This window comes from Trematomus bernacchii, unplaced genomic scaffold (assembly GCF_902827165.1).
Source record: "Trematomus bernacchii unplaced genomic scaffold, fTreBer1.1, whole genome shotgun sequence".
NCBI lineage: Eukaryota > Metazoa > Chordata > Actinopteri > Perciformes > Nototheniidae > Trematomus > Trematomus bernacchii.
This window is the reverse complement of record NW_022987379.1, coordinates 1-27,500: the sequence shown is the minus strand read 5'-3', so window position 1 is coordinate 27,500 and position 27,500 is coordinate 1. Positions and strand designations below refer to the sequence as shown.

At 45.0% G+C, this 27,500-nt stretch overlaps 4 protein-coding genes and 1 long non-coding RNA gene across 5 annotated transcripts in view; 4 read left to right on the top strand and 1 right to left on the bottom strand.

The window, feature by feature from the left end:
• The window catches only part of prpf4 (PRP4 pre-mRNA processing factor 4 homolog (yeast)), a gene marked incomplete at its 5' end in the record, with an annotated part of 2,725 nt that extends 2,098 nt beyond the window's left edge, over positions 1 to 627 (top strand). Inside the window, 2 exon segments of the mRNA XM_034133462.1 lie at positions 184 to 291; positions 526 to 627. Coding sequence (XP_033989353.1) covers positions 184 to 270 — 87 coding nt within the window.
• Positions 628 to 1,012: 385 nt separating this feature from the next.
• atp6v1g1 (ATPase H+ transporting V1 subunit G1) lies at positions 1,013 to 5,878 on the top strand (the record flags this gene model as incomplete). The annotated part of the gene is given in 3 exon segments (XM_034133509.1): positions 1,013 to 1,153; positions 4,116 to 4,216; positions 5,154 to 5,878. Coding segments are annotated over 3 exon segments (357 nt in total). The 3' UTR covers positions 5,328 to 5,878.
• Positions 5,879 to 7,325: 1,447 nt separating this feature from the next.
• slc31a1 (solute carrier family 31 member 1) lies at positions 7,326 to 21,650 on the top strand. The gene is given in 7 exon segments (XM_034133474.1): positions 7,326 to 7,460; positions 12,006 to 12,034; positions 15,689 to 15,861; positions 19,680 to 19,752; positions 20,054 to 20,222; positions 20,317 to 20,395; positions 20,397 to 21,650. Coding segments are annotated over 5 exon segments (615 nt in total). The 5' UTR covers positions 7,326 to 7,460; positions 12,006 to 12,034; positions 15,689 to 15,690; the 3' UTR covers positions 20,520 to 21,650.
• Positions 21,651 to 22,240: 590 nt separating this feature from the next.
• On the bottom strand, positions 22,241 to 22,990 carry LOC117484968. Its single transcript, XR_004556184.1, has 2 exons — positions 22,678 to 22,990; positions 22,241 to 22,495 (listed from the first exon to the last, which is right to left on the bottom strand). It is a non-coding gene; the product is annotated as an uncharacterized LOC117484968 (long non-coding RNA).
• Positions 22,991 to 23,030: 40 nt separating this feature from the next.
• Positions 23,031 to 25,412, top strand: slc25a46 (solute carrier family 25 member 46; the record flags this gene model as incomplete). The annotated part of the gene is given in 4 exon segments (XM_034133489.1): positions 23,031 to 23,687; positions 25,023 to 25,064; positions 25,166 to 25,223; positions 25,336 to 25,412. Coding segments are annotated over 4 exon segments (426 nt in total), but the record flags the coding sequence as incomplete, so codon positions are not given.
• Between the last annotated feature and the right edge of the window lie 2,088 nt (positions 25,413 to 27,500).

Here is a 27,500-nt window from a genome sequence, read left to right as displayed (position 1 = left end):
CGTTCAGATGTTCAGACGCTCTGACCGGTCCGTTCAGATGTTCAGACGCTCTGACCGGTCCGTTCAGACGTTCAGACGCTCTGATTGGTCCGTTCAGACGCTCTGATTGGTCCGTTCAGACGCTCTGATTGGTCCGTTCAGACGCTCTGATTGGTCCAGACATGAACTTGTTTTCATCAACAGGTGATGGGCGTCGACGTTTCTCCGGACGGAAAACTGATCGCAACAAGTTCGTACGACCGCACCTTCAAACTGTGGCTGACCGAGTGATGTCATAGAGTGATGTCATAGAGTGATGTCATCGGGGTGTCATCGTGATGTCATCGTGATGTCATCGTGATGTCATCGTGATGTCATCGGGGTGTCATAGAGTGATGTCATAGAGTGATGTCATCGGGGTGTCATCGTGATGTCATCGTGATGTCATCGTGATGTCATCGGGGTGTCATAGAGTGATGTCATCGGGGTGTCATAGAGTGATGTCATCGGGGTGTCATAGAGTGATGTCATCGGGGTGTCATAGAGTGATGTCATCGGGGTGTCAGGATTTTGTTTTTTTGTCTGAAAGTGAATAAAACCTCATTTTTTTTCTTGTTTATTTTTTAAATAAAGTTCCAGTTTACATTTTGGGTGTTTGTTCTTTAATAAAGCTTAACGAGGGAACTCATTCAATTAGAGCTCTAAATTCTAGCTTAACGAGTACATTAAATTAACATCAAGACATTTGACATTTATATATTAATACAATAAACTGTTGTAGAAATAAAAACTGTCATAAAGTTAAACATGAATAATCTAAAGGAGATACTAATAAGAAATGAGCAGCTAAATACAACTGAAAGCAGGTCATAAAGTAAAATCATCACAACACCTTATTAAGAGTCTTTTAATCATGATATATATACAAACAGCAGGGGGCGGCACGTGCCTTTAAAACCACCGAAGAAGAAGAAGCTCGTGACAGAATCACGTGACAGCTCTGCATCGTGACGTGTGATCAGCTGACCGTCAGACAGGATCCTCCGACCTTCATCAGAACCTCATCTTTATCCTCCTCTCAGAACCAGAATCATGGCCAGCCAGTCTCAAGGGATCCAGCAGCTGCTGCAGGCCGAGAAGAGGGCCGCGGAGAAGGTGGCCGAGGCCCGCAAGCGTGAGTACACACACCGTGGAGAGAGGCTCCGAGGGCCGGGGAGAGGGGTTTAGACCCGGGTAGAGAGCCGCGGAGAAGGTGGCCGAGGCCCGCAAGCGTGAGTACACACACCGTGGAGAGAGGCTCCGAGGGCCGGGGAGAGGGGTTTAGACCCGGGTAGAGAGCCGCGGAGAAGGTGGCCAAGGCCCGCAAGCGTGAGTACACACACCGTGGAGAGAGGCTCCGAGGGCCGGGGAGAGGGGCTTAGACCCGGGTAGAGAGCCGCGGAGAAGGTGGCCGAGGCCCGCAAGCGTGAGTACACACACCGTGGAGAGAGGCTCCGAGGGCCGGGGAGAGGGGCTTAGACCCGGGTAGAGAGCCGCGGAGAAGGTGGCCGAGGCCCCCGAGCCTGAGTACAGAGAGAGGGTAGAGAGGACCGGGGAGAGAGAGGTAGAGGCCCGCAAGCGTGAGTACACACACCCGGGGAGAGAGAGGCCGTAGAGAGGGGCTGAGGCCCGGGGAGAGAGGGGCTGAGGCCCGGGGAGAGAGGCATGGAGCTACGGAGCTGATGATGAAGCTGAAAGAGCCGCTTTTATACTGCGAAGTGAGGAGAGACAGGAGGGACATGAACACCAGACCCGGGTTTAGAGACAGGAGGGACATGAACACCAGACCCGGGTTTAGAGACAGGAGGGACATGAACACCAGACCCGGGTTTAGAGACAGGAGGGACATGAACACCAGACTCGGGTTTAGAGACAGGAGGGACATGAACACCAGACCCGGGTTCAGAGACTCCGTGTTCAGGCCGTTCCTAGAGGAATCATCCATGGTTCAGACAGCCTGCTGATCCGCCAATATATGCGGAAGCCAATATCCTCGCGATTGAGAAACGGCCCCTGTTTAATTAAATATGTTCTGAGTTAAAGTGCATGTGTAATCAGCTGGTGTTTCCTTTAGTCATGTGATCATAATGAGTCATAGCCGAGCATCACGTGACTCAGAGAGGAGTGATCTGATTGGATCAGTGGGTGGACAGAATAACAGAAACACCTCCAGTTCCTCTAAAGATGGTCTCTCAACAACACAGAGTTTAAAGAGTTCCTTCAGGGCTTCACCTGATGGTCTCTCAACAACACAGAGTTTAAAGACTTCCTTCAGGGCTTCACCTGATGGTCTCTCAACAACACACAGTTTAAAGAGTTCCTTCAGGGCTTCATCTGATGGTCTCTCAACAACACACAGTTTAAAGAGTTCCTTCAGGGCTTCATCTGATGGTTTCTCAACAACACACAGTTTAAAGAGTTCCTTCAGGGCTTCACCTGATGGTCTCTCAACAACACACAGTTTAAAGAGTTCCTTCAGGGCTTCACCTGATGGTCTCTCAACAACACACAGTTTAAAGAGTTCCTTCAGGGCTTCATCTGATGGTCTCTCAACAACACACAGTTTAAAGAGTTCCTTCAGGGCTTCATCTGATGGTTTCTCAACAACACACAGTTTAAAGAGTTCCTTCAGGGCTTCATCTGATGGTCTCTCAACAACACACAGTTTAAAGAGTTCCTTCAGGGCTTCACCTGATGGTCTCTCAACAACACACAGTTTAAAGAGTTCCTTCAGGGCTTCACCTGATGGTCTCTCAACAACACACAGTTTAAAGAGTTCCTTCAGGGCTTCACCTGATGGTCTCTCAACAACACACAGTTTAAAGAGTTCCTTCAGGGCTTCATCTGATGGTCTCTCAACAACACACAGTTTAAAGAGTTCCTTCAGGGCTTCATCTGATGGTCTCTCAACAACACACAGTTTAAAGAGTTCCTTCAGGGCTTCACCTGATGGTCTCTCAACAACACACAGTTTAAAGAGTTCCTTCAGGGCTTCATCTGATGGTCTCTCAACAACACACAGTTTAAAGAGTTCCTTCAGGGCTTCATCTGATGGTCTCTCAACAACACACAGTTTAAAGAGTTCCTTCAGGGCTTCACCTGATGGTCTCTCAACAACACACAGTTTAAAGAGTTCCTTCAGGGCTTCATCTGATGGTCTCTCAACAACACACAGTTTAAAGAGTTCCTTCAGGGCTTCACCTGATGGTCTCTCAACAACACACAGTTTAAAGAGTTCCTTCAGGGCTTCACCTGATGGTCTCTCAACAACACACAGTTTAAAGAGTTCCTTCAGGGCTTCACCTGATGGTCTCTCAACAACACACAGTTTAAAGAGTTCCTTCAGGGCTTCACCTGATGGTCTCTCAACAACACACAGTTTAAAGAGTTCCTTCAGGGCTTCACCTGATGGTCTCTCAACAACACACAGTTTAAAGAGTTCCTTCAGGGCTTCACCTGATGGTCTCTCAACAACACACAGTTTTAAAGAGTTCCTTCAGGGCTTCACCTGATGGTCTCCCAACAACACACAGTTTAAAGAGTTCCTTCAGGGCTTCACCTGATGGTCTCTCAACAACACACAGTTTAAAGAGTTCCTTCAGGGCTTCACCTGATGGTCTCTCAACAACACACAGTTTAAAGAGTTCCTTCAGGGCTTCACCTGATGGTGATACTGGGGTCAATGGTGATTATTATTATTGATGATGGATATTAATATTGATAGTAACACAGCAGATGATGATGATGATAGTAACACAGCAGGTGATGATGATGATGATGATGATAGTAACACAGCAGGTGATGATGATGATGATGATAGTAACACAGCAGGTGATGGTGATGATGATGATGATGATGGTAACACAGCAGGTGATGATGATGATGATGATGATAGTAACACAGCAGGTGATGATGATGATGATAGTAACACAGCAGGTGATGATGATGATGATGATAGTAACACAGCAGGTGATGATGATGATGATGATGATGGTAACACAGCAGGTGATGATGATGATGATGATGATGATAGTAACACAGCAGGTGATGATGATGATGATGATGATGATAGTAACACAGCAGGTGTTTGTCTGCAGGTAAGAACCGGCGTCTGAAGCAGGCGAAGGAGGAAGCTCAGGCCGAGATCGAGCAGTACCGCATGCAGAGAGAGAAGGAGTTCAAGACCAAGGAGGCCGCGGTAATATATCATATATAATATATATATATATATATACACACTATACACACTATACACACTATACATACACACTATACATACTATACACACTATACATACACACTATACATACACACTATACATACACACTATACATACACACTATACACACTATACATACTATACACACTATACATACACACTATACACACTATACATACACACTATACACACTGTATATACAGTGTGTATATACAGTGTATATACAGTATATATAGTGTGTATATATAGTGTGTATATATAGTGTGTATGTATAGTGGAGTACAAGTTGGAGCACCATCTCCTGGTTCTCTGAGTAACTCACTGAGAAGGTTCTGTGCCCCCCTGACTACATACAGGGCTGGTGGTCTGGAGGAGACCCTCCTCATGTTACTCATATAGATAACTCACTGAGAAGGTTCTGTGCCCCCCTGACTACATACAGGGCCGGTGGTCCGGAGGAGACCCTCCTCATGTTACTCATCATATAAATAACTCACTGAGAAGGTTCTGTGCCCCCCTGACTACATACAGGGCCGGTGGTCCGGAGGAGACCCTCCTCATGTTACTCATCATATAGATAACTCACTGAGAAGGTTCTGTGCCCCCCTGACTACATACAGGGCCGGTGGTCCGGAGGAGACCCTCCTCATGTTACTCATCATATAGATAACTCAGTGAGAAGGTTCTGTGCCCCCCTGACTACATACAGGGCCGGTGGTCCGGAGGAGACCCTCCTCATGTTACTCATATAGATAACTCAGTGAGAAGGTTCTGTGCCCCCCTGACTACATACAGGGCCGGTGGTCCGGAGGTGACCCTCCTCATGTTACTCATCAGATGTGTGTTCCACCAGAAATAGTTTTAATGTTTTCCTTTTATATAATTAACTTGAATGATTTATATCTGTACCCCCCAGGCTCTTGGTTCCCATGGCAACAGCGCAGTGGAGGTGGACCGCGACACGGTGGAGCGCATGGCTCTGATCCAGGCCAGTTACCGTAGCAACAGGGAGACGGTGCTGGGAGACCTGCTGCGGCGCGTCTGTGACATCACACCCGAGTTCCACGTTAACTATAGGGTGGCCGGGTGAAGGGGGCGGGGCCTGGACGCTAGCGACATTAGCTTCGTTAGCTTCTATCACAGCCACAAGCAGCTTGGCGTTCCACCTCTTCCTGTTTCCTGTGTTGTTGCCGTGGTGATGTTTACGTGTTGTTACCGTGGCGATGTTTATATTTATATCAGGATTCATTTCCGAAACCATTTCCTGCATCTAACAAAAGCCTCACTGCAGAGAGAATCAGCCAATCAGGAGACAGTTAAATTAAATAATATATAAATATCAGATCTCTGATTGGTTGGTCCTCTCTGAGCTCTCTCCTCCAATCAGGAGGCAGTCTCTGCTCTCAGCTGACGGGCTGGAGAAGTGAGAAGACTTTTGTTGTGACAGTTTAGTTTGTTTCCTGTGTTTGACCATGTGACTTCCTGTTGATGTTCTGATGACTTCCTGTTGATGTTCTGATGACTTCCTGTTGATGTTCTGATGACTTCCTGTTGATGTTCTGATGACTTCCTGTTGATGTTCTGATGACTTCCTGTTGTTTGTAAAGTGATGATGAAAACAATAAACTGGATGTTGATCAATCTGCGTCTCTAACTGGAGACTTTAAAACAAGATAACATTATAAAGAGGAACACACCTGTCTCCCTCACACACCTGTCTCCCTCACACACCTGTCTCCCTCACACACCTGTCTCTCTCACACACCTGTCTCCCTCACACACCTGTCTCCCTCACACACCTGTCTCCCTCACACACCTGTCTCCCTCACACACCTGTCTCTCTCACACACCTGACTCCGGCCCAATCCCAAACCGCCCCCTACACCCTACACACTACCCCTACACCCTACCCCTACACACTACCCCTCCGTTTGCGCGTTCGCGCGGAGGGTCCGCCACATTAAGTGCTGTTCCAAACCAACGAGTGTGGAGCGGTGTGGAGGGGGAGTGGGCTATCAAGCCCTCAAACAGCGAGTCTGCATCGGTGCTGACTTGAGACTGGTCTCTACCTGACCGGAGTCACGCTGTGTGTGTCCGTCAGGAAACACGCTGTTTACAAACAGTTCCAGCAAACATCCACTGATAAACTGCGATGTTAACAACCTCATGATAACCTCATATTTTTTTAACTTAGGATCATACCTGTGTTTAGTCTAGAAAAAGGTAAATGTGTGCATTTTATTATAAAGTTGTGTATATTTACAGACTGTTGCAACAACTAAGAAGCTTATAAACATCAGGTTTAAAACTAAAAGAGCTTTACAGAAAAGTAACACAATGAAAGATGTTTGGAGTTTTATTTGAGTTCTTAATTTACATTTTTTGTCTAAGAGATGCTGATTTGAAACCGTTGTTACATACAGTTACGGCATTTCCTGTTTCTGCCGGAGAGAGGGGAGTTTGTCCCAAAGCTTGCCGCTGTATTTACTCCCTCCATCTGACAGGAGGGAGCCTCGTTGAGCTGAGAGTGTGGCTACAGACGGAGTTCACTCCGCCACGGAGGGGTAGGGTCGAGGGAGTGGTTTGGGATTGGGCCTAACTCACACACCTGACTCCCTCACCCACCTGTCTCCCTCACACACCTGTCCCTCACACACCTGTCTCCCTCACCCACCTGTCTCCCTCACACACCTGTCCCTCACACACCTGTCTCCCTCACCCACCTGTCTCCCTCACACACCTGTCGGGAGCTTTCTCCTAAATGCATCCATTAATATCCTACATAAAGCCTAATTTGCATATTTAAACTGGAACTGAAATGTTGTCAAAGATATTTTCGATAATGTATTTAATAAACTGGGGAAGTTTCATGCTCGTGTCTCTCTTTATAAATTCATTTAAAATGATTTAAATTCATTTAAAATGTCTCGTTTTTCAGAGCCTGTGATTTTCTGTCACGTGACTCTTCACTATCTCCGCTTACGTGGCTCCACCAAAGCCCCGCCCCTTAGCCCCAGAACTCGCCTTCTGATTGGTCCAAACGGGGCCCTCTTAGCTCCTCCCACTGTGGGCTGCGTGGTGACGACATGACGCGGGGAACCGGAAGTGCAGCCGGACGGTGAAGTTGACTTTCTTTCTTCTTCTCTTGTTTCTCCGAACACAAACCAGAGGAGAAGAAGAACAAGAACAAGAAGAACAAGAAGGAACACCTGAGGACCTGCAGGTGAGAGAGCGGTGTGAGTGTGTGAGTGTGTGTGTGAGTGTGTGTGTGTCGGTGTGTGAGTGTGTGTGTACGTGTCGGTGTACGTGTCGGTGTGTGTACATGTGACCTCTGCTCACACTGAACCGCAGGCTCCTACCTGTCGCCTCTCCGCGCAGGGTTGATCCTACAGAGACACACGTTTATCAGATCTAATCACTCTGTGTTCCTTCAGCTGCTCTCTGTAACAGCTGAAGAGAACATGGTGACAGCTTCCTGTTCAGAGACACTGGACATATGTATATATGTGAAGTACATGTTCTACATATATAGTACATGTACTGTAGTTCAGCTGTAATACAGTCGTTAATCTGTGATACTGTAGTTAATCTGTGATACTGTAGTTCAGCTGTGATACTGTAGTTCATCTGTGATACTGTAGTTCAGCTGTGATACTGTAGTTCAGCTGTGATACTGTAGTTCATCTGTGATACTGTAGTTCAGCTGTGATACTGTAGTTCAGCTGTGATACTGTAGTTCAGCTGTGATACAGTAGTTCAGCTGTGATACTGTAGTTCAGCTGTGATACTGTAGTTCAGCTGTGATACTGTAGTTCAGCTGTGATACAGTAGTTCAGCTGTGATACAGTAGTTCAGCTGTGATACTGTAGTTCAGCTGTGATACAGTAGTTAATCTGTGATACTGTAGTTAATCTGTGATACTGTAGTTCAGCTGTGATACTGTAGTTAATCTGTGATACTGTAGTTAATCTGTGATACTGTAGTTAATCTGTGATACTGTAGTTCAGCTGTGATACTGTAGTTAATCTGTGATACTGTAGTTAATCTGTGATACTGTAGTTCAGCTGTGATACTGTAGTTCAGCTGTGATACAGTAGTTCAGCTGTGATACTGTAGTTAATCTGTGATACTGTAGTTAATCTGTGATACTGGAGTTCAGCTGTGATACTGGAGTTCAGCTGTGATACTGTAGTTCAGCTGTGATACTGTAGTTCATCTGTGATACTGTAGTTCAGCTGTGATGCTGTAGTTCAGCTGTGATGCAGTAGTTCAGCTGTGATACTGTAGTTCAGCTGTGATACTGGAGTTCAGCTGTGATACTGGAGTTCAGCTGTGATACAGTAGTTAATCTGTGATACTGTCGTTCAGCTGTGATACTGTAGTTCAGCTGTGATACTGGAGTTCAGCTGTGATACAGTAGTTCAGCTGTGATACTGGAGTTCAGCTGTGATACTGGAGTTCAGCTGTGATACTGGAGTTCAGCTGTGATACAGTAGTTCAGCTGTGATACTGTAGTTCAGCTGTGCTACAGTATTACAGCTGAACGACTGTAGCACAGCTGGAGGCGTCAGGTGACAGAGAGCATCATGGGAGAGGATGGAGCTGTTTGATGTGAAACAATAGAGGGGGGGGGGGCAGGAAGAGTAAGAGCTGTGATCCAGAGAGGGGGCGGGGGACAGGAGGTGGAACAGCAAGAGAGGGAAACATCAAACATTATTCTGAATTCTGATTTTAAAAAGTCTTAATTCTGAGATTGTGAGTTTGCATAATACAGAGATTTAGATCAGAGTTCAGGTGTTCAGCAGGAGAGGACTCTTTAAAGTAGAGACACTACATACTGATATACACCTGAACATCAGCTGGAGAGGACTCTTTAAAGTAGAGACACTACATACTGATATACACCTGAACATCAGCAGGAGAGGACTCTTTAAAGTAGAGACACTACATACTGATATACACCTGAACATCAGCAGGAGAGGACTCTTTAAAGTAGAGACACTACATACTGATATACACCTGAACATCAGCTGGAGAGGACTCTTTAAAGTAGAGACACTACATACTGATATACACCTGAACATCAGCAGGAGAGGACTCTTTAAAGTAGAGACACTACATACTGATATACACCTGAACATCAGCAGGAGAGGACTCTTTAAAGTAGAGACACTACATACTGATATACACCTGAACATCAGCAGGAGAGGACTCTTTAAAGTAGAGACACTACATACTGATATACACCTGAACATCAGCAGAGAGAACTCTTTAAAGTAGAGACACTACATACTGATATACACCTGAACATCAGCTGGAGAGGACTCTTTAAAGTAGAGACACTACATACTGATATACACCTGAACATCAGCAGAGAGAACTCTTTAAAGTAGAGACACTACGTACTGATATACACCTGAACATCAGCAGGAGAGGACTCTTTAAAGTAGAGACACTACGTACTGATATACACCTGAACATCAGCAGGAGAGAACTCTTTAAAGTAGAGACACTACATACTGACATACACCTGAACATCAGCAGGAGAGGACTCTTTAAAGTAGAGACACTACATACTGATATACACCTGAACATCAGCAGGAGAGGACTCTTTAAAGTGGAGACACTACATACTGATATACACCTGAACATCAGCAGGAGAGGACTCTTTAAAGTAGAGACACTACATACTGATATACACCTGAACATCAGCAGGAGAGGACTCTTTAAAGTAGAGACACTACGTACTGATATACACCTGAACATCAGCAGGAGAGGACTCTTTTAAAGTAGAGACACTACGTACTGATATACACCTGAACATCAGCAGGAGAGGACTCTTTAAAGTAGAGACACTACATACTGATATACACCTGAACATCAGCAGGAGAGGACTCTTTAAAGTAGAGACACTACATACTGATATACACCTGAACATCAGCAGGAGAGGACTCTTTAAAGTAGAGACACTACATACTGATATACACCTGAACATCAGCAGGAGAGGACTCTTTAAAGTAGAGACACTACATACTGATATACACCTGAACATCAGCAGGAGAGGACTCTTTAAGTAGAGACACTACATACTGATATACACCTGAACATCAGCAGGAGAGGACTCTTTAAAGTAGAGACACTACATACTGACATACACCTGAACATCAGCAGGAGAGGACTCTTTAAAGTAGAGACACTACATACTGATATACACCTGAACATCAGCAGGAGAGGACTCTTTAAAGTGGAGACACTACATACTGATATACACCTGAACATCAGCAGGAGAGGACTCTTTAAAGTAGAGACACTACATACTGATATACACCTGAACATCAGCAGGAGAGGACTCTTTAAAGTAGAGACACTACATACTGATATACACCTGAACATCAGCAGGAGAGGACTCTTTAAAGTAGAGACACTACATACTGATATACACCTGAACATCAGCAGGAGAGGACTCTTTAAAGTAGAGACACTACATACTGATATACACCTGAACATCAGCTGGAGAGGACTCTTTAAAGTAGAGACACTACATACTGATATACACCTGAACATCAGCAGGAGAGGACTCTTTAAAGTAGAGACACTACATACTGATATACACCTGAACATCAGCAGGAGAGGACTCTTTAAAGTAGAGACACTACATACTGATATACACCTGAACATCAGCAGGAGAGGACTCTTTAAAGTAGAGACACTACATACTGATATACACCTGAACATCAGCAGGAGAGGACTCTTTAAAGGAGAGACACTACATACTGATATAGACCTGAACATCAGCAGGAGAGGACTCTTTAAAGTAGAGACACTACACACTGATATACACCTGAACATCAGCAGGAGAGGACTCTTTAAAGTAGAGACACTACATACTGATATACACCTGAACATCAGCAGGAGAGGACTCTTTAAAGTAGTCCTTTAAAGAGTGTTCCCTCCAGCTGTTATATCTCAAAGGTTAAAGGTTAGACACGTCAGGAGCATCAGCAGGTAGATGACCTCTCACCTGCAGCAGGTAGATGACCTCTCACCTGCAGCAGGTAGATGACCTCTCACCTGCAGCAGGTAGATGACCTCTCACCTGCAGCAGGTAGATGACCTCTCACCTGCAGCAGGAGAACCTCTCACCTGCAGCAGGTAGATGACCTCTCACCTGCAGCAGGTAGATGACCTCTCACCTGCAGCAGGTAGATGACCTCTCACCTGCAGCAGGTAGATGACCTCTCACCTGCAGCAGGTAGATGACCTCTCACCTGCAGCAGGTAGATGACCTCTCACCTGCAGCAGGTAGATGACCTCTCACCTGCAGCAGGTAGATGACCTCTCACCTGCAGCAGGTAGATGACTTCTCACCTGCAGCAGGTAGATGACCTCTCACCTGCAGACTCTCAACAGATGTGGTTAACTCTCACTGAGAAACAGGAGGATAAACTCTGACCTGAGCAGGTGTGACACCAGGTGAGAGGGGCCGCTGAGGGCTCTCAGGCAGTGTGTGATTGGCTGAGGGCTCTCAGGGCAGCGTCTGATTGGCTGAGGGCTCTCAGGCAGTGTGTGATTGGCTGAGGGCTCTCAGGGCAGCGTCTGATTGGCTGAGGGCTCTCAGGGCAGCGTCTGATTGGCTGAGGGCTGTCAGGCAGCGTGTGATTGGCTGAGGGCTCTCAGGCAGCGTATGATTGGCTGAGGGCTCTCAGGGCAGCGTCAGATTGGCTGAGGGTGTGTATTTAACGTCTCTCTCTCTCTCTCTCTCCTGCAGACAGTCTCCTCTCGTCTCTCTGCTCACAGGTAAGACACTTCAATCTATAACTGTTCCTGATGTGGCACTGTTAGCGTTAGCTGTTAGCAACAGGTGTGCAGCCCTGCTTTACTAAATGATGGAGCTAATGCTAACAATGCTACAGAGGCTTCATAGAGTTACCCTGTGCTGTAACGGTGTGTTCTCTGAGGGCTATGAGGACATTATGAAAGCTTTACTGGTGATTGGAAATCACTGTTATCAGTCAGCAGGTGTCAGAGCTGCAGGTGAACCAATCAGAAAGCTGGGATTATGTAACCTGTTATCTGTTTATCAGTGTTTCCCAACCTGAGGCCCGGGGCCACAAACAGGTCCAAAGATCCAAAGATCCGGTCCTCCTCACGTTCATCACGTCTCAGCTTTAATCATCACAATAATCTGAGTTCATTACTGGGGAGGAAACTCTTCAGAGGAACTGATCAATAACTCTTCAGAGGAACTGATCAATAACTCTTCAGAGGAACAGGAATATTCACTTTATTCTATCTTTTTAACTCAAAGTGATGCTGAACAGTAAACAGGAAGTAATTGTTGCCGCCGGCAACGCTCGACCTTTCCGTTAATGTTGCTCTGATCTAATTGGCTGACAGCAGACGGCTCCTCGGAGCACTCTGATTGGCCGGTTCTGGCTCCTGTAGCCTCGGGGCCTGAGGGCCAATCAGATTACAGCTGGGCGTCTCCCTGGTGACATCAGGGCGTTGCCACGGTGACGGTTTTAACCAGTCAGCGTTTCCCAGTGTGTTTTAGTTCAGATCATCGTTTCAGAGGAGCCAGGTAAGACCATCTGTCTCCGTCTGTCTCTATCTGTCTCCACCTGTCTCTATCTGTCTCCATCTGTCTCCACCTGTCTCCACCTGTCTCCATCTGTCTCTATCTGTCTCCATCTGTCTCCATCTGTCTCCATCTGTCTCTATCTGTCTCCACCTGTCTCCACCTGTCTCCACCTGTCTCCACCTGTCTCCACCTGTCTCCATCTGTCTCCATCTGTCTCCATCTGTCTCCATCTGTCTCTATCTGTCTCCATCTGTCTCCATCTGTCTCTACCTGTCTCCATCTGTCTCCATCTGTCTCTATCTGTCTCCATCTGTCTCCATCTGTCTCCATCTGTCTCTATCTGTCTCCATCTGTCTCCATCTGTCTCCATCTGTCTCCATCTGTCTCCATCTGTCTCTATCTGTCTCCATCTGTCTCCATCTGTCTCTATCTGTCTCCATCTGTCTCTATCTGTCTCCATCTGTCTCCATCTGTCTCCATCTGTCTCCATCTGTCTCCATCTGTCTCCATCTGTCTCCATCTGTCTCCATCTGTCTCCATCTGTCTCCACCTGTCTCCATCTGTCTCCATCTGTCTCCATCTGTCTCTATCTGTCTCTATCTGTCTCTATCTGTCTCCACCTGTCTCTATCTGTCTCCATCTGTCTCTATCTGTCTCCACCTGTCTCCACCTGTCTCTATCTGTCTCCATCTGTCTCTATCTGTCTCTATCTGTCTCCATCTGTCTCCATCTGTCTCCATCTGTCTCCACCTGTCTCCACCTGTCTCCACCTGTCTCCACCTGTCTCCATCTGTCTCCATCTGTCTCTATCTGTCTCCATCTGTCTCTATCTGTCTCCATCTGTCTCCATCTGTCTCCATCTGTCTCCACCTGTCTCCACCTGTCTCCACCTGTCTCCACCTGTCTCTATCTGTCTCCATCTGTCTCCATCTGTCTCCACCTGTCTCCACCTGTCTCCACCTGTCTCCACCTGTCTCCACCTGTCTCCATCTGTCTCCATCTGTCTCCATCTGTCTCTATCTGTCTCTACCTGTCTCTACCTGTCTCTTCCTGTCTCTTCCTGTCTCTTCCTGTCTCTTCCTGTCTCTTCCTGTCTCTACCTGTCTCTTCCTGTCTCTTCCTGTCTCTTCCTGTCTCTACCTGTCTCTTCCTGTCTCTTCCTGTCTCTTCCTGTCTCTTCCTGTCTCTATCTGTCTCACCTGTCTCATCTGTCTCATCTGTCTCCACCTGTCTCTATCTGTCTCCACCTGTCTCTATCTGTCTCCACCTGTCTCCATCTGTCTCTATCTGTCTCTATCTGTCTCATCTGTCTCCACCTGTCTCTATCTGTCTCCACCTGTCTCCACCTGTCTCCACCTGTCTCCATCTGTCTCTATCTGTCTCCACCTGTCTCTATCTGTCTCCACCTGTCTCTATCTGTCTCCACCTGTCTCCACCTGTCTCCATCTGTCTCTATCTGTCTCATCTGTCTCCATCTGTCTCTATCTGTCTCTATCTGTCTCATCTGTCTCCACCTGTCTCTATCTGTCTCCACCTGTCTCCATCTGTCTCCACCTGTCTCCATCTGTCTCTATCTGTCTCCACCTGTCTCTATCTGTCTCCACCTGTCTCCACCTGTCTCTATCTGTCTCTATCTGTCTCATCTGTCTCTATCTGTCTCATCTGTCTCATCTGTCTCATCTGTCTCCACCTGTCTCCACCTGTCTCTATCTGTCTCCACCTGTCTCTATCTGTCTCCATCTGTCTCTATCTGTCTCCATCTGTCTCTATCTGTCTCCACCTGTCTCTATCTGTCTCCACCTGTCTCCATCTGTCTCCATCTGTCTCTATCTGTCTCCACCTGTCTCTATCTGTCTCCACCTGTCTCCACCTGTCTCCATCTGTCTCCATCTGTCTCTATCTGTCTCCATCTGTCTCATCTGTCTCCACCTGTCTCTATCTGTCTCCACCTGTCTCCATCTGTCTCCACCTGTCTCCATCTGTCTCTATCTGTCTCCACCTGTCTCTATCTGTCTCCACCTGTCTCCACCTGTCTCTATCTGTCTCTATCTGTCTCTATCTGTCTCATCTGTCTCCACCTGTCTCTATCTGTCTCTTCCTGTCTCTATCTGTCTCTTCCTGTCTCTTCCTGTCTCTATCTGTCTCTTCCTGTCTCTTCCTGTCTCTTCCTGTCTCTTCCTGTCTCTTCCTGTCTCTATCTGTCTCTATCTGTCTCTATCTGTCTCATCTGTCTCCATCTGTCTCTATCTGTCTCCATCTGTCTCATCTGTCTCCACCTGTCTCTATCTGTCTCCACCTGTCTCCATCTGTCTCCACCTGTCTCCATCTGTCTCTATCTGTCTCCACCTGTCTCTATCTGTCTCCACCTGTCTCCACCTGTCTCTATCTGTCTCTATCTGTCTCTATCTGTCTCATCTGTCTCCACCTGTCTCCACCTGTCTCTATCTGTCTCCACCTGTCTCTATCTGTCTCCATCTGTCTCTATCTGTCTCTATCTGTCTCTATCTGTCTCTATCTGTCTCCATCTGTCACTATCTGTCTCCACCTGTCTCCACCTGTCTCTATCTGTCTCCACCTGTCTCCATCTGTCTCCATCTGTCTCCATCTGTCTCCATCTGTCTCTATCTGTCTCCATCTGTCTCTATCTGTCTCCACCTGTCTCCACCTGTCTCTATCTGTCTCTGCTGTCTCTCTGTCTCAGTCTCTCTGTCTCTCTGTCTCTCTGTCTCTGCTGCAACGCCAAACTTTCCCAAATTGGGATCAATAAAGTACTTCTTATCTTCTCTTACAGCAGAGGTATATTTCCTGACCCCAGAGCATCATGGGATTTGTAGTTCTTGTGTGATTAATGAGCTGTGTATGTCTTTCAGCCATGGACCACAGCGGCATGAACCACAGCGGCATGGACCACAGCGGCATGGACCACAGCGGCATGGACCACAGCGGCATGGACCACAGCGGCCACCACCCCTCCACCTCCACCACCCCCACCGGGGGCCACGGGGACCACGGGGGGGGGGAGGTGGGGGGCCACGGGGGCATGGTGAGGCTATATGCTACATGCTAACACCACTTTAACTGCTACATGATGTGATAAAGACAGTCTACATGTGATGTTAGCATGCTACATGCTAACAGCGCTTTAACTACTTTTGTTTTCTTTGTAATGTTTCTGATTTTATTTAAAGTGTCTTTGAGCATTAAGAAAAGCGCTATAAAAATCCAACGTATTATTATTATAATTACATGATGTGATAAAGACGGTCTACATGTGGTGCTACATGCTACATGCTAACACTACTTTAACTTCTACATGATGTGATAAAGACGGTCGACATGTGGTGCTACATGCTACATGCTAACACTACTTTAACTTCTACATGATGTGATAAAGACGGTCTACATGTGGTGTTAGCGTGCTACATGCTAACACTACTTTAACTTCTACATGATGTGATGAAGACGGTCTACATGTGGTGTTAGCGTGCTACATGCTACATGCTAACACTACTTTAACTTCTACATGATGTGATAAAGACGGTCTACATGTGGTGTTAGCGTGCTACATGCTACATGCTAACACTACTTTAACTTCTACATGATGTGATAAAGACGGTCTACATGTGGTGTTAGCGTGCTACATGCTACATGCTAACACTACTTTAACTTCTACATGACGTGATGAAGACGGTCTACATGTGGTGTTAGCGTGCTACATGCTACATGCTAACACTACTTTAACTTCTACATGATGTGACAAAGACGGTCTACATGTGGTGTTAGCATGCTACATGCTACATGCTAACACTACTTTAACTTCTACATGACGTGATGAAGACGGTCTACATGTGATGTTAGCGTGCTACATGCTACATGCTAACACTACTTTAACTTCTACATGACGTGATAAAGACGGTCTACATGTGGTGTTAGCGTGCTACATGCTACATGCTAACACTACTTTAACTTCTACATGACGTGATGAAGACGGTCTACATGTGGTGTTAGCGTGCTACATGCTACATGCTAACACTACATTAACTTCTACATGATGTGATAAAGACGGTCTACATGTGGTGTTAGCGTGCTACATGCTACATGCTAACACTACTACATGACGTGATGAAGACGGTCTACATGTGGTGTTAGCGTGCTACATGCTACATGCTAACACTACTTTAACTTCTACATGATGTGATAAAGACGGTCTACATGTGGTGTTAGCGTGCTACATGCTACATGCTAACACTACTTTAACTTCTACATGATGTGATAAAGACGGTCTACATGTGATGTTAGCGTGCTACATGCTACATGCTAACACTACTTTAACTTCTACATGATGTAATAAAGATAGTCTACATGTAGTGTTAGCGTGCTACATGCTACATGCTAACACTACTTTAACTTCTACATGATGTGACAAAGACGGTCTACATGTGGTGTTAGCGTGCTACATGCTAACACTACATTAACTTCTACATGATGTGACAAAGACGGTCTACATGTGGTGTTAGCATGCTACATGCTACATGCTAACAGCGCTTTAACTACTTTTGTTTTCTTTGTAATGTTTCTGATTTTATTTAAAGTGTCTTTGAGCATTAAGAAAAGCGCTATAAAAATCAAACGTATTATTATTATAATTACATGATGTGATAAAGACGGTCTACATGTGGTGTTAGCGTGCTACATGCTAACACTACATTAACTTCTACATGATGTGATGAAGACGGTCTACATGTGGTGTTAGCGTGCTACATGCTAACACTACATTAACTTCTACATGATGTGATAAAGACGGTCTACATGTGGTGTTAGCGTGCTACATGCTAACACTACTTTAACTTCTACATGATGTGATAAAGACGGTCTACATGTGGTGTTAGCGTGCTACATGCTACATGCTAACACTACTTTAACTTCTACATGATGTGATAAAGACGGTCTACATGTGATGTTAGCGTGCTACATGCTAACACTACTTTAACTTCTACATGATGTGATAAAGATAGTCTACATGTAGTGTTAGCGTGCTACGTGCTACATGCTAACACTACTTTAACTTCTACATGATGTGATAAAGATAGTCTACATGTAGTGTTAGCGTGCTACATGCTAACACTACTTTAACTTCTACATGATGTGACAAAGACGGTCTACATGTAGTGTTAGCGTGCTACATGCTACATGCTAACACTACTTTAACTTCTACATGATGTGATAAAGACGGTCTACATGTAGTGTTAGCGTGCTACATGCTACATGCTAACACTACATTAACTTCTACATGATGTGATGAAGACGGTCTACATGTGGTGTTAGCGTGCTACGTGCTACATGCTAACACTACTTTAACTTCTACATGTAGTGTTAGTGTGCTACATGCTAACACTACTTTAACTTCTACATGATGTGACAAAGACGGTCTACATGTAGTGTTAGCGTGCTACATGCTACATGCTAACACTACTTTAACTTCTACATGATGTGATAAAGACGGTCTACATGTGGTGTTAGCGTGCTACATGCTACATGCTAACACTACATTAACTTCTACATGATGTGATGAAGACGGTCTACATGTGGTGTTAGCGTGCTACGTGCTACATGCTAACACTACTTTAACTTCTACATGTAGTGTTAGCGTGCTACATGCTAACACTACTTTAACTTCTACATGATGTGACAAAGACGGTCTACATGTAGTGTTAGCGTGCTACATGCTACATGCTACATGCTAACACTACTTTAACTTCTACATGATGTGATAAAGACGGTCTACATGTGGTGTTAGCGTGCTACGTGCTACATGCTAACACTACTTTAACTTCTACATGATGTGATAAAGACGGTCTACATGTGGTATTAGCGTGCTACATGCTAACACTACTTTAACTTCTACATGATTTGACAAAGACGGTCTACATGTGGTGTTAGCGTGCTACATGCTAACACTACTTTAACTTCTACATGATGTGATAAAGACGGTCTACATGTGGTGTTAGCGTGCTACATGCTACATGCTAACACTACTTTAACTTCTACATGATGTGATAAAGACGGTCTACATGTGATGTTAGCGTGCTACATGCTAACACTACTTTAACTTCTACATGATGTGACAAAGACGGTCTACATGTAGTGTTAGCGTGCTACATGCTAACACTACTTTAACTTCTACATGATTTGACAAAGACGGTCTACATGTGGTGTTAGCGTGCTACATGCTACATGCTAACACTACTTTAACTTCTACATGATGTGATAAAGACGGTCTACATGTGATGTTAGCGTGCTACATGCTAACACTACTTTAACTTCTACATGATTTGACAAAGACGGTCTACATGTGGTGTTAGCGTGCTACATGCTAACACTACATTAACTTCTACATGATGTGACAAAGACGGTCTACTTGTGATGTTAGCGTGCTACATGCTACATGCTAACACTACTTTAACTTTTACATGATGTGATAAAGATAGTCTACATGTAGTGTTAGCGTGCTACATGCTAACACTACATTAACTTCTACATGATGTGACAAAGACGGTCTACATGTAGTGTTTGCGTGCTACATGCTACATGCTAACACTACTTTAACTTCTACATGATGTGATAAAGACGGTCTACATGTAGTGTTAGCGTGCTACATGCTACATGCTAACACTACATTAACTTCTACATGATGTGACAAAGACGGTCTACATGTAGTGTTAGCGTGCTACATGCTACATGCTACATGCTAACACTACTTTAACTTCTACATGATGTGATAAAGACGGTCTACATGAACTGATGTGATGTTAGCGTGCTACATGTAGCGTGGAGCTAACATGCTGACGTTGTGGTTGCTAGGTGATGACCTTCTACTTCGGGTACACCAACGTGGAGCTGCTGTTCACCGGCCTGCTCATCAACTCCCCGGGAGGTACACACCTTTCATATTATTATTTAACGTGATCAAATAAATAGTTATTATTTATGTATAAATGAATTGTATTAAATATTATTTTAATTGTATTTTAATAATTGTTCCTAATGCATTGATTACATGTTTTTACTGTGTATTCATGTTTTATTGTTTGTATATATATATTTAATTGTAATCCTGTAGTTTTTATATCCAATAAGACGTTCTAATACATTATATTCCTGTTATATATTTGACTTGTATATTGTTTATATATTCCCACGTCTACATTAACCCTCCTCTCCTCTGGTCCAATCAGAGATGGTGGGGGCGTGCATCGGAGTGTTCCTATTGGCCGTCCTGTACGAGGGTCTGAAGATGGGTCGAGAGACGCTGCTGCGCCGCAGTCAGGTGAACGTCCGCTACAACTCCATGCCTCTACCTGGAGCTGATGGGACCATCCTGATGGAGACGCACAAGACTGTGGGGTACGTGACAACAACAACAACAACAACAATCAGTAAAGCTAACAGTGATGCTAACTGTAAAGCAAGGCGTGATGCTACCCTCTCGTCCTCTCAGGCAGCGGATGATAAGCCCCGCCCACTTCCTGCAGACGCTGCTCCACATCGTGCAGGTGGTCGTCAGCTACCTCCTGATGGCTCGTCTTCATGACCTACAACGCGTACCTGTGCATCGCCGTGGCAGCCGGCGCTGGGATGGGGTACTTCCTGTTCAGCTGGAGGAAGGCAGTGGTCGTCGACATCACCGAGCACTGCCACTAGCTAGCGTGGCTAGTTAGCGTGCTAGTTAGTATCCGGTCGATCTGGAGTTTGATATTTGCGGAACACAATCGAGGAAACGCCTAACACATTAGACAAGTGTTAGCATGCTAGCCGACTGAACTACAAATCCCAGATTGTTAGAAACGAGACACTAAGTCCCAGGTAACCATGGTAACACTTTGATGTAGGTTAGCGTGCACACTAACGTCTTTAGTTAGCGGTTAATTAATCTGACTATCTGCGATGTATTTCCTGTTTGGTTGTGAGCTCCAATCACAGCTCGGATCACAGAGGAAGGCTCTGATTGGCCGATCCTCATTCTGTTGTTAATTTCCTGTTTGGTGCCATGACAACTGGAAAGGCTAGTGCTAATGTTAGCAGTCGTAGCTTACCTTATTTACACTTTAGTTAGCACTGTTAGCGGCCACATGTCGCATTTAAACATTTCTGTCGAAAATAATTTATAGAGTTTTTACACATTTTTTATTTAGATTTAAATGAAAATATTAAATGTCTGATTTTTGTTGAAGTGAAAACAAACAAACCGTCTCCTATTGGTCCGCCAGCCAGCCAATCACTATGATTTTTTAAAAGTATAAATATTTTTTATTAAAAACATCATGAAACTTTAAAACTTGAATTGAAATCTCATGAATTAATTATTCACTGAGTCCTTTTTTCAAACCAGAGTTTAGTTTCACGTGTTTCCTCCGTCGGCCTTAAACCGACACGCCGTGCGGTGCCTTAAGGGGCCGGGGACCTGCTGTTTCACTGTGGGGGGTCTGAAGGAGTCTGAGGGGGGGTCTGAGGGGGGGGTCTGAAGGGGTTTGTTGGAAACAGGACCGGTTTCTACCCACAATGCTTTACTCCTGTCTGTGATTTATTGTGATTATTGTGATGAGTCACACTGAGGGGGGCGGGGCTTACAGCTGGACCAATCAGGCTGCAGGGACAGATCGTGGTTACTGGACTTTACACATATATATATAAATGGTTAGTGTGGAGCGGCCCTTTGGGGTGTGAACCCGTCTCTGAAGGAAAATGATCAATATTTAAATGTCTGAAATGTTTTAATTGTCACAAATGCTGGAATCATTGAAAACAAACAGAATAAAGTTTATGAAGAAACAACGCGTGGTGTCGTTACAGAGGAAGCTCCTGTGAGAGACAGGTGTGAGACGAGACAGGTGAGAGTCAGGTGAGAGACAGGTGAGAGACAGGTGAGAGACAGGTGAGAGACAGGTGAGAGACAGGTGAGAGTCAGGTGATAAGGAATGAGTCTGCAGATAGAGCCATTTGTTTTTATAGGCAATCATTTAAGCTTTGTTAGTTCCAGGTTTAATATGTTCAATAAGTTCATTAAGTTCATTTCAATAAGTTCAATAAGTTCATTTCAATAAGTTCATTAAGTTAATTTCAATAAGTTCATTTCAATAAATTCATTAAGTTCATTTCAATAAGTTCATTAGTAAACATTGAACCAGTCCCTGGACTGGTACCCACTGTGTATTTGTATTTGAGCCCCTGTGTATTTGACCCACTGTGTATTTGAGCCACTGTGTATTTGTATTTGAGCCACTGTGTATTTGAGCCACTGTGTATGTGTATTTGAGCCACTGTGTATGTGTATTTGACCCACTGTGTATTTGTATTTGACCCCCTGTGTATTTGAGCCCCTGCTTTAGAGAATCATGACAGTCTAGTAAAAAAGCAAGACACAATTCAAGTTTTTTTTTATCCAACCCTTTTATTGTTTTTGGGAACTGGCAAACAGTTTGTAAGGCTGGACATCAACTAGCTCTTTGCAGACACGGTAAGTGGTGGCATCAGAGGCCGGAAGTACCTGCCACTGCCTGCAGACGCCTCTCTCTCCAGAAAGCTCCTCCGACAAACTGGTGGAGACGGTGGGGGGGGTGGGGGGTCTCGGCACTCCAGGTTTCACAGCCTGTGTGGGACCTGATAAATCTCTCTCGTAACTACAGAAGGGCACAGAAGACCTACATCACACACGTGATATATCATGCACACACTACTACTGGCTGCGACATGTTCATGTGATTAAATAGCACAGTTCATACTCGTTCTACAAATGAGCAGCTCAAACTTAGGGTGGCTATATAGTTCAGGGAAATTGTAAACCATACAAAACATTAATGACCTGTCCAAGAGAAAAAGGGCGACCATGGCGTCAGACTTCAGCTCGTTGTGTTCCATCACTAGTCGCCATCGTTGAAAAGCAACTCCGATATTGACTCTGGTTTGACTTCTCCTAGTGTCCCCTTTCTTCTTCTTCTTAATTAACTCCATTACAGTTTTTCTTTTGCGACCGATAGACGATGTTGACCCTAACTCTGCCATGGTGAACGTGTCCACTAGCTGTTGCTGCCTGGCGACTGACTGAAGTACTGCTGCCCGGGACGTAAATGGGTGCACGCGCAATGAGTGCACGCGCAATGAGTGCACGCGCAATGAGTGCACGCGCAATGAGTGCACGCGCAATGAGTGCACGGATGGAAGGCTGACAGGCAGGTAGGCCATCCAGTCATCTGACCCGGGTCGGCTCAGATGACTGGTCGTGCTTTTTGCAGAGCCACGGCTTCAAAGCATTTCATGTATTCATTGCTATCGAGATAATGTTAGGATGCTAGGATGTTAAGATGTTAGGATGCTAGGAGCATTCCATGGAATATAACAAGTGTTTCTGAAGGGAATTACCTACCCCACCTTTAATGTCATGCTTGGTTTATTGTAAACAATGATCGATGACATGCGGAGGCGCCGGTGGAGAGGCGGTAGAGAGGCGGTAGAGAGCCGGGTCACCGCCACTCCTCCGGAAGAGAAGACAAGATTTCCGGTGACAGTCGGTGTTGTTTTTGGGTCAAATCGCTCCGGATAATATCTTTAATTCACTCCACTCCGATGGATCGATCAGGTTTCTCCCGGAGGCCGGACAGCTTCGACGGGCTCGGGTACCGGGGAGAGGGGCTCGGGTACCGGGGGGACCCCCTGCTGGGACCCCGGGTCACAGAGCCTCCAGACATCCCGGGAGCAGGAACCTGCACCTGGCCGGGAGAGGAGCCCTCTGAGCGGGAGAGGACCGGGAGAGAGAGGAGAGGACCGGGGAGAGAGCCGGCTTGGAGGCTCCGCAGCCCGGCCAGGTGCCTGCAGGTGGGTCATTGCTCACCTGGGAGGAGGACCCTCTGAGAGAGGAACACCTGAGGGTCCTCCTCTGGGCTACAGATAAACAACTATAATATAAAACAGGGCTACATGAATATATAAGATAAGATAAATATAACTCTAAGATACCAGAGAGATTCCTGTAAAGTCCTGCAGGAGGTATGAACAGGATGGAGAGTCAACATGTCAACAGAACGAGATACACAAGATCAAAACAAACGAGATGCTAACTACACAACAATTAAACTAAACCGATTTATTATGTATTAAAGGAAATTAAATGAATCTGAATGTCGCTTTGAGCATGCTAACTGACAGCTAGCCCCGTTAGCTCCACAGGATCCTTCACATTGTGCTAATTAGCTGCATAGCTTTAATTAGCCTGCTGCATAGAGATCCTATTCTGTCGTTAGCCTGCAAGCTAACAGTTAGCCTGATTCACGGTTGAAACATTTATTACGAATCTTTACTTTGTATCTTTAGCCTCTCATTAGCATGAAGCTTTAGCATGTAGCTGTTAGCATGAAGCTTTTAGCATGTAGCTGTTAGCCTGTAGCTGTTAGCGTGAAGCTTTTGGCATGTAGCTGTTAGCCTGTAGCTGTTAACCTGTAGCTGTTAGCATGTAGCTGTTTGCATGTAGCTGTTAGCATGAAGCTTTTAGCATGTAGCTGTTAGCCTGTAGCTGTTAACCTGTAGCTGTTAGCATGTAGCTGTTAGCATGAAGCTGTTAGCCTGAAGCTTTCAGCATGTAGCTGTTAACCTGTAGCTGTTAGCATGAAGCTTTTAGCATGTAGCTGTTAGCCTGTAGCTGTTAACCTGTAGCTGTTAACCTGTAGCTGTTAGCATGTAGCTGTTAGCCTGAAGCTTTCAGCATGTAGCTGTTAACCTGTAGCTGTTAGCATGTAGCTGTTTGCATGTAGCTGTTAGCCTGAAGCTTTCAGCATGTAGTTGTTAACCTGTAGCTGTTAGCATGTAGCTGTTAGCCTGAAGCTTTCAGCATGTAGCTGTTAACCTGTAGCTGTTAGCATGTAGCTGTTTGCATGTAGCTGTTTGCATGTAGCTGTTAGCCTGAAGCTTCAGCATGTAGTTGTTAACCTGTAGCTGTTAGCATGTAGCTGTTAGCATGAAGCTTTTGGCATGTACCTGATAGCATGAAGCTGTTAGCTTGTAGCTGTTTGCATGTAGCTGTTAGCATGTACCTGATAGCATGAAGCTGTTAGCTTATGCATTGGTTTTATTATCTATGAATGCTGATTGTTGTTTTTTATGAATGCTGATGTGTTGTTGTTTATTAATGCTGATGTGTTGTTGTTGTTCTTGCAGAGCAGCTCAGTCGATTCGCAGGTTTGGAATCGGACTCGTCAGGTTGGAAATACATTCGTATTAATTGTAAAATAAAGTATTGTCGTTTTGTTTATGAGCTTGTTGACATTAGGAGAGAGATGTAAATAAAGCGCTGTGTTCAGCCTGTTCACAGAGAACGTGCTCGCTCACCCCTGCATCGTCTTCAGGAGGCAGTGCCAGGTGCCTCGTCACTCTTTAAACACAATCTGAAGTTTCATGCCTTTGATTTGGATGGTGTCATAACATATTTAGTAGTTATTAATCCTGCTCTCTGATTGGCTGCTGCTCTCAGGTGAACTACCACGCCCGCTGTTACCACCTGAGCCCGTTCAGCCCGTCGCCGTCATGTACTCCATCACTAAGGCCCAGGTGAGGACTCTTTAAAGTAGAGACACTACATACTGATATACACCTGAACATCAGCAGGAGAGGACTCTTTAAAGTGAGACACTACATACTGTATACACCTGAACATCAGCAGGAGAGGACTCTTTAAGTAGAGACACTACATACTGATATACACCTGAAACATCAGCAGGAAGGACTCTTTAAAGTAGAGACACTACTGATATACACCTGAACATCAGCAGGAAGGACTCTTTAAAGTAGAGACACTACATACTGATATACACCTGAACATCAGCAGGAGAGGACTCTTTAAAGTAGAGACACTACATACTGATATACACCTGAACATCAGCAGGAGAGACTCTTTAAAGTAGAGACACTACATACTGATATACACCTGAACATCAGCAGGAGAGGACCTTTAAAGTAGAGCACTACATACTGATATACACCTGAACATCAGCAGGAGAGGACTCTTTAAAGTAGAGACACTACATACTGATATACACCTGAACATCAGCAGGAGAGGACTCTTTAAAGTAGAGACACTACATACTGATATACACCTGAACATCAGCAGGAGGACTCTTTAAAGTAGAGACCTACATACTGATATACACCTGAACATCAGCAGGAGAGGACTCTTTAAAGTAGAGACACTACATACTGATATACACCTGAACATCAGCAGGAGAGGACTCTTTAAAGTAGAGACACTACATACTGATCTACACCTGAACATCAGCAGGAAGGACTCTTTAAAGTAGAGACACTACATACTGATATACACCTGAACATCAGCAGGAGAGGACTCTTTAAAGTAGAGACACTACATACTGATATACACCTGAACATCAGCAGGAGAGGACTCTTTAAGTAGAGACACTACATACTGATATACACCTGAACATCAGCAGGAGAGGACTCTTTAAAGTAGAGACACTACATACTGATATACACCTGAACATCAGCAGGAGAGGACTCTTTAAAGTAGAGACACTACATACTGATATACACCTGAACATCAGCAGGAGAGGACTCTTTAAAGTAGAGACACTACATACTGATATACACCTGAACATCAGCAGGAGAGGACTCTTTAAAGTAGAGACACTACATACTGATATACACCTTGAAATCAGCAGGAGAGGACTCTTTAAAGTAGAGACACTACATACTGATATACACCTGACATCAGCAGGAGAGGACTCTTTAAAGTAGAGACACTACATACTGATATACACCTGAACATCAGCAGGAGAGGACTCTTTAAGTAGAGACACTACATACTGATATACACCTGAACATCAGCAGGAGAGGACTCTTTAAAGTAGAGACACTACATACTGATACACACCTGAACATCAGCAGGAGAGGACTCTTTAAAGTAGAGACACTACATACTGATACACACCTGAACATCAGCAGGAGAGGACTCTTTAAAGTAGAGACACTACATACTGATATACACCTGAACATCAGCAGGAGAGGACTCTTTAAAGTAAGACACTACATACTGATATACACCTGAACATCAGCAGGAGAGGACTCTTTAAAGTAGAGACACTACATACTGATATACACCTGAACATCAGCAGGAGAGGACTCTTTAAAGTAGAGACACTACATACTGATATACACCTGAACATCAGCAGGAGAGGACTCTTTAAAGTAGAGACACTACATACTGATATACACCTGAACATCAGCAGGAGAGGACTCTTTAAAGTAGAGACACTACACTGATATACACCTGAACATCAGCAGGAGAGGACTCTTAAAGTAGAGACACTACACACTGATATACCCTGAACATCAGCAGGAGAGGACTCTTTAAAGTAGAGACACTACACACTGATATACACCTGAAACATCAGCAGGAGAGGACTCTTTAAGTAGAGACACTACACACTGATATACACCTAACATCAGCTGGAGAGGACTCTTTAAAGTAGAGACACTACACACTGAATACACCTGAACATCATCAGGAGAGGACTCTTTAAAGTAGAGACACTACATACTGATATACACCTGAACATCAGCAGGAGAGGACTCTTTAAAGTAGAGACACTACATACTGATATACACCTGAACCTCAGCAGGAGA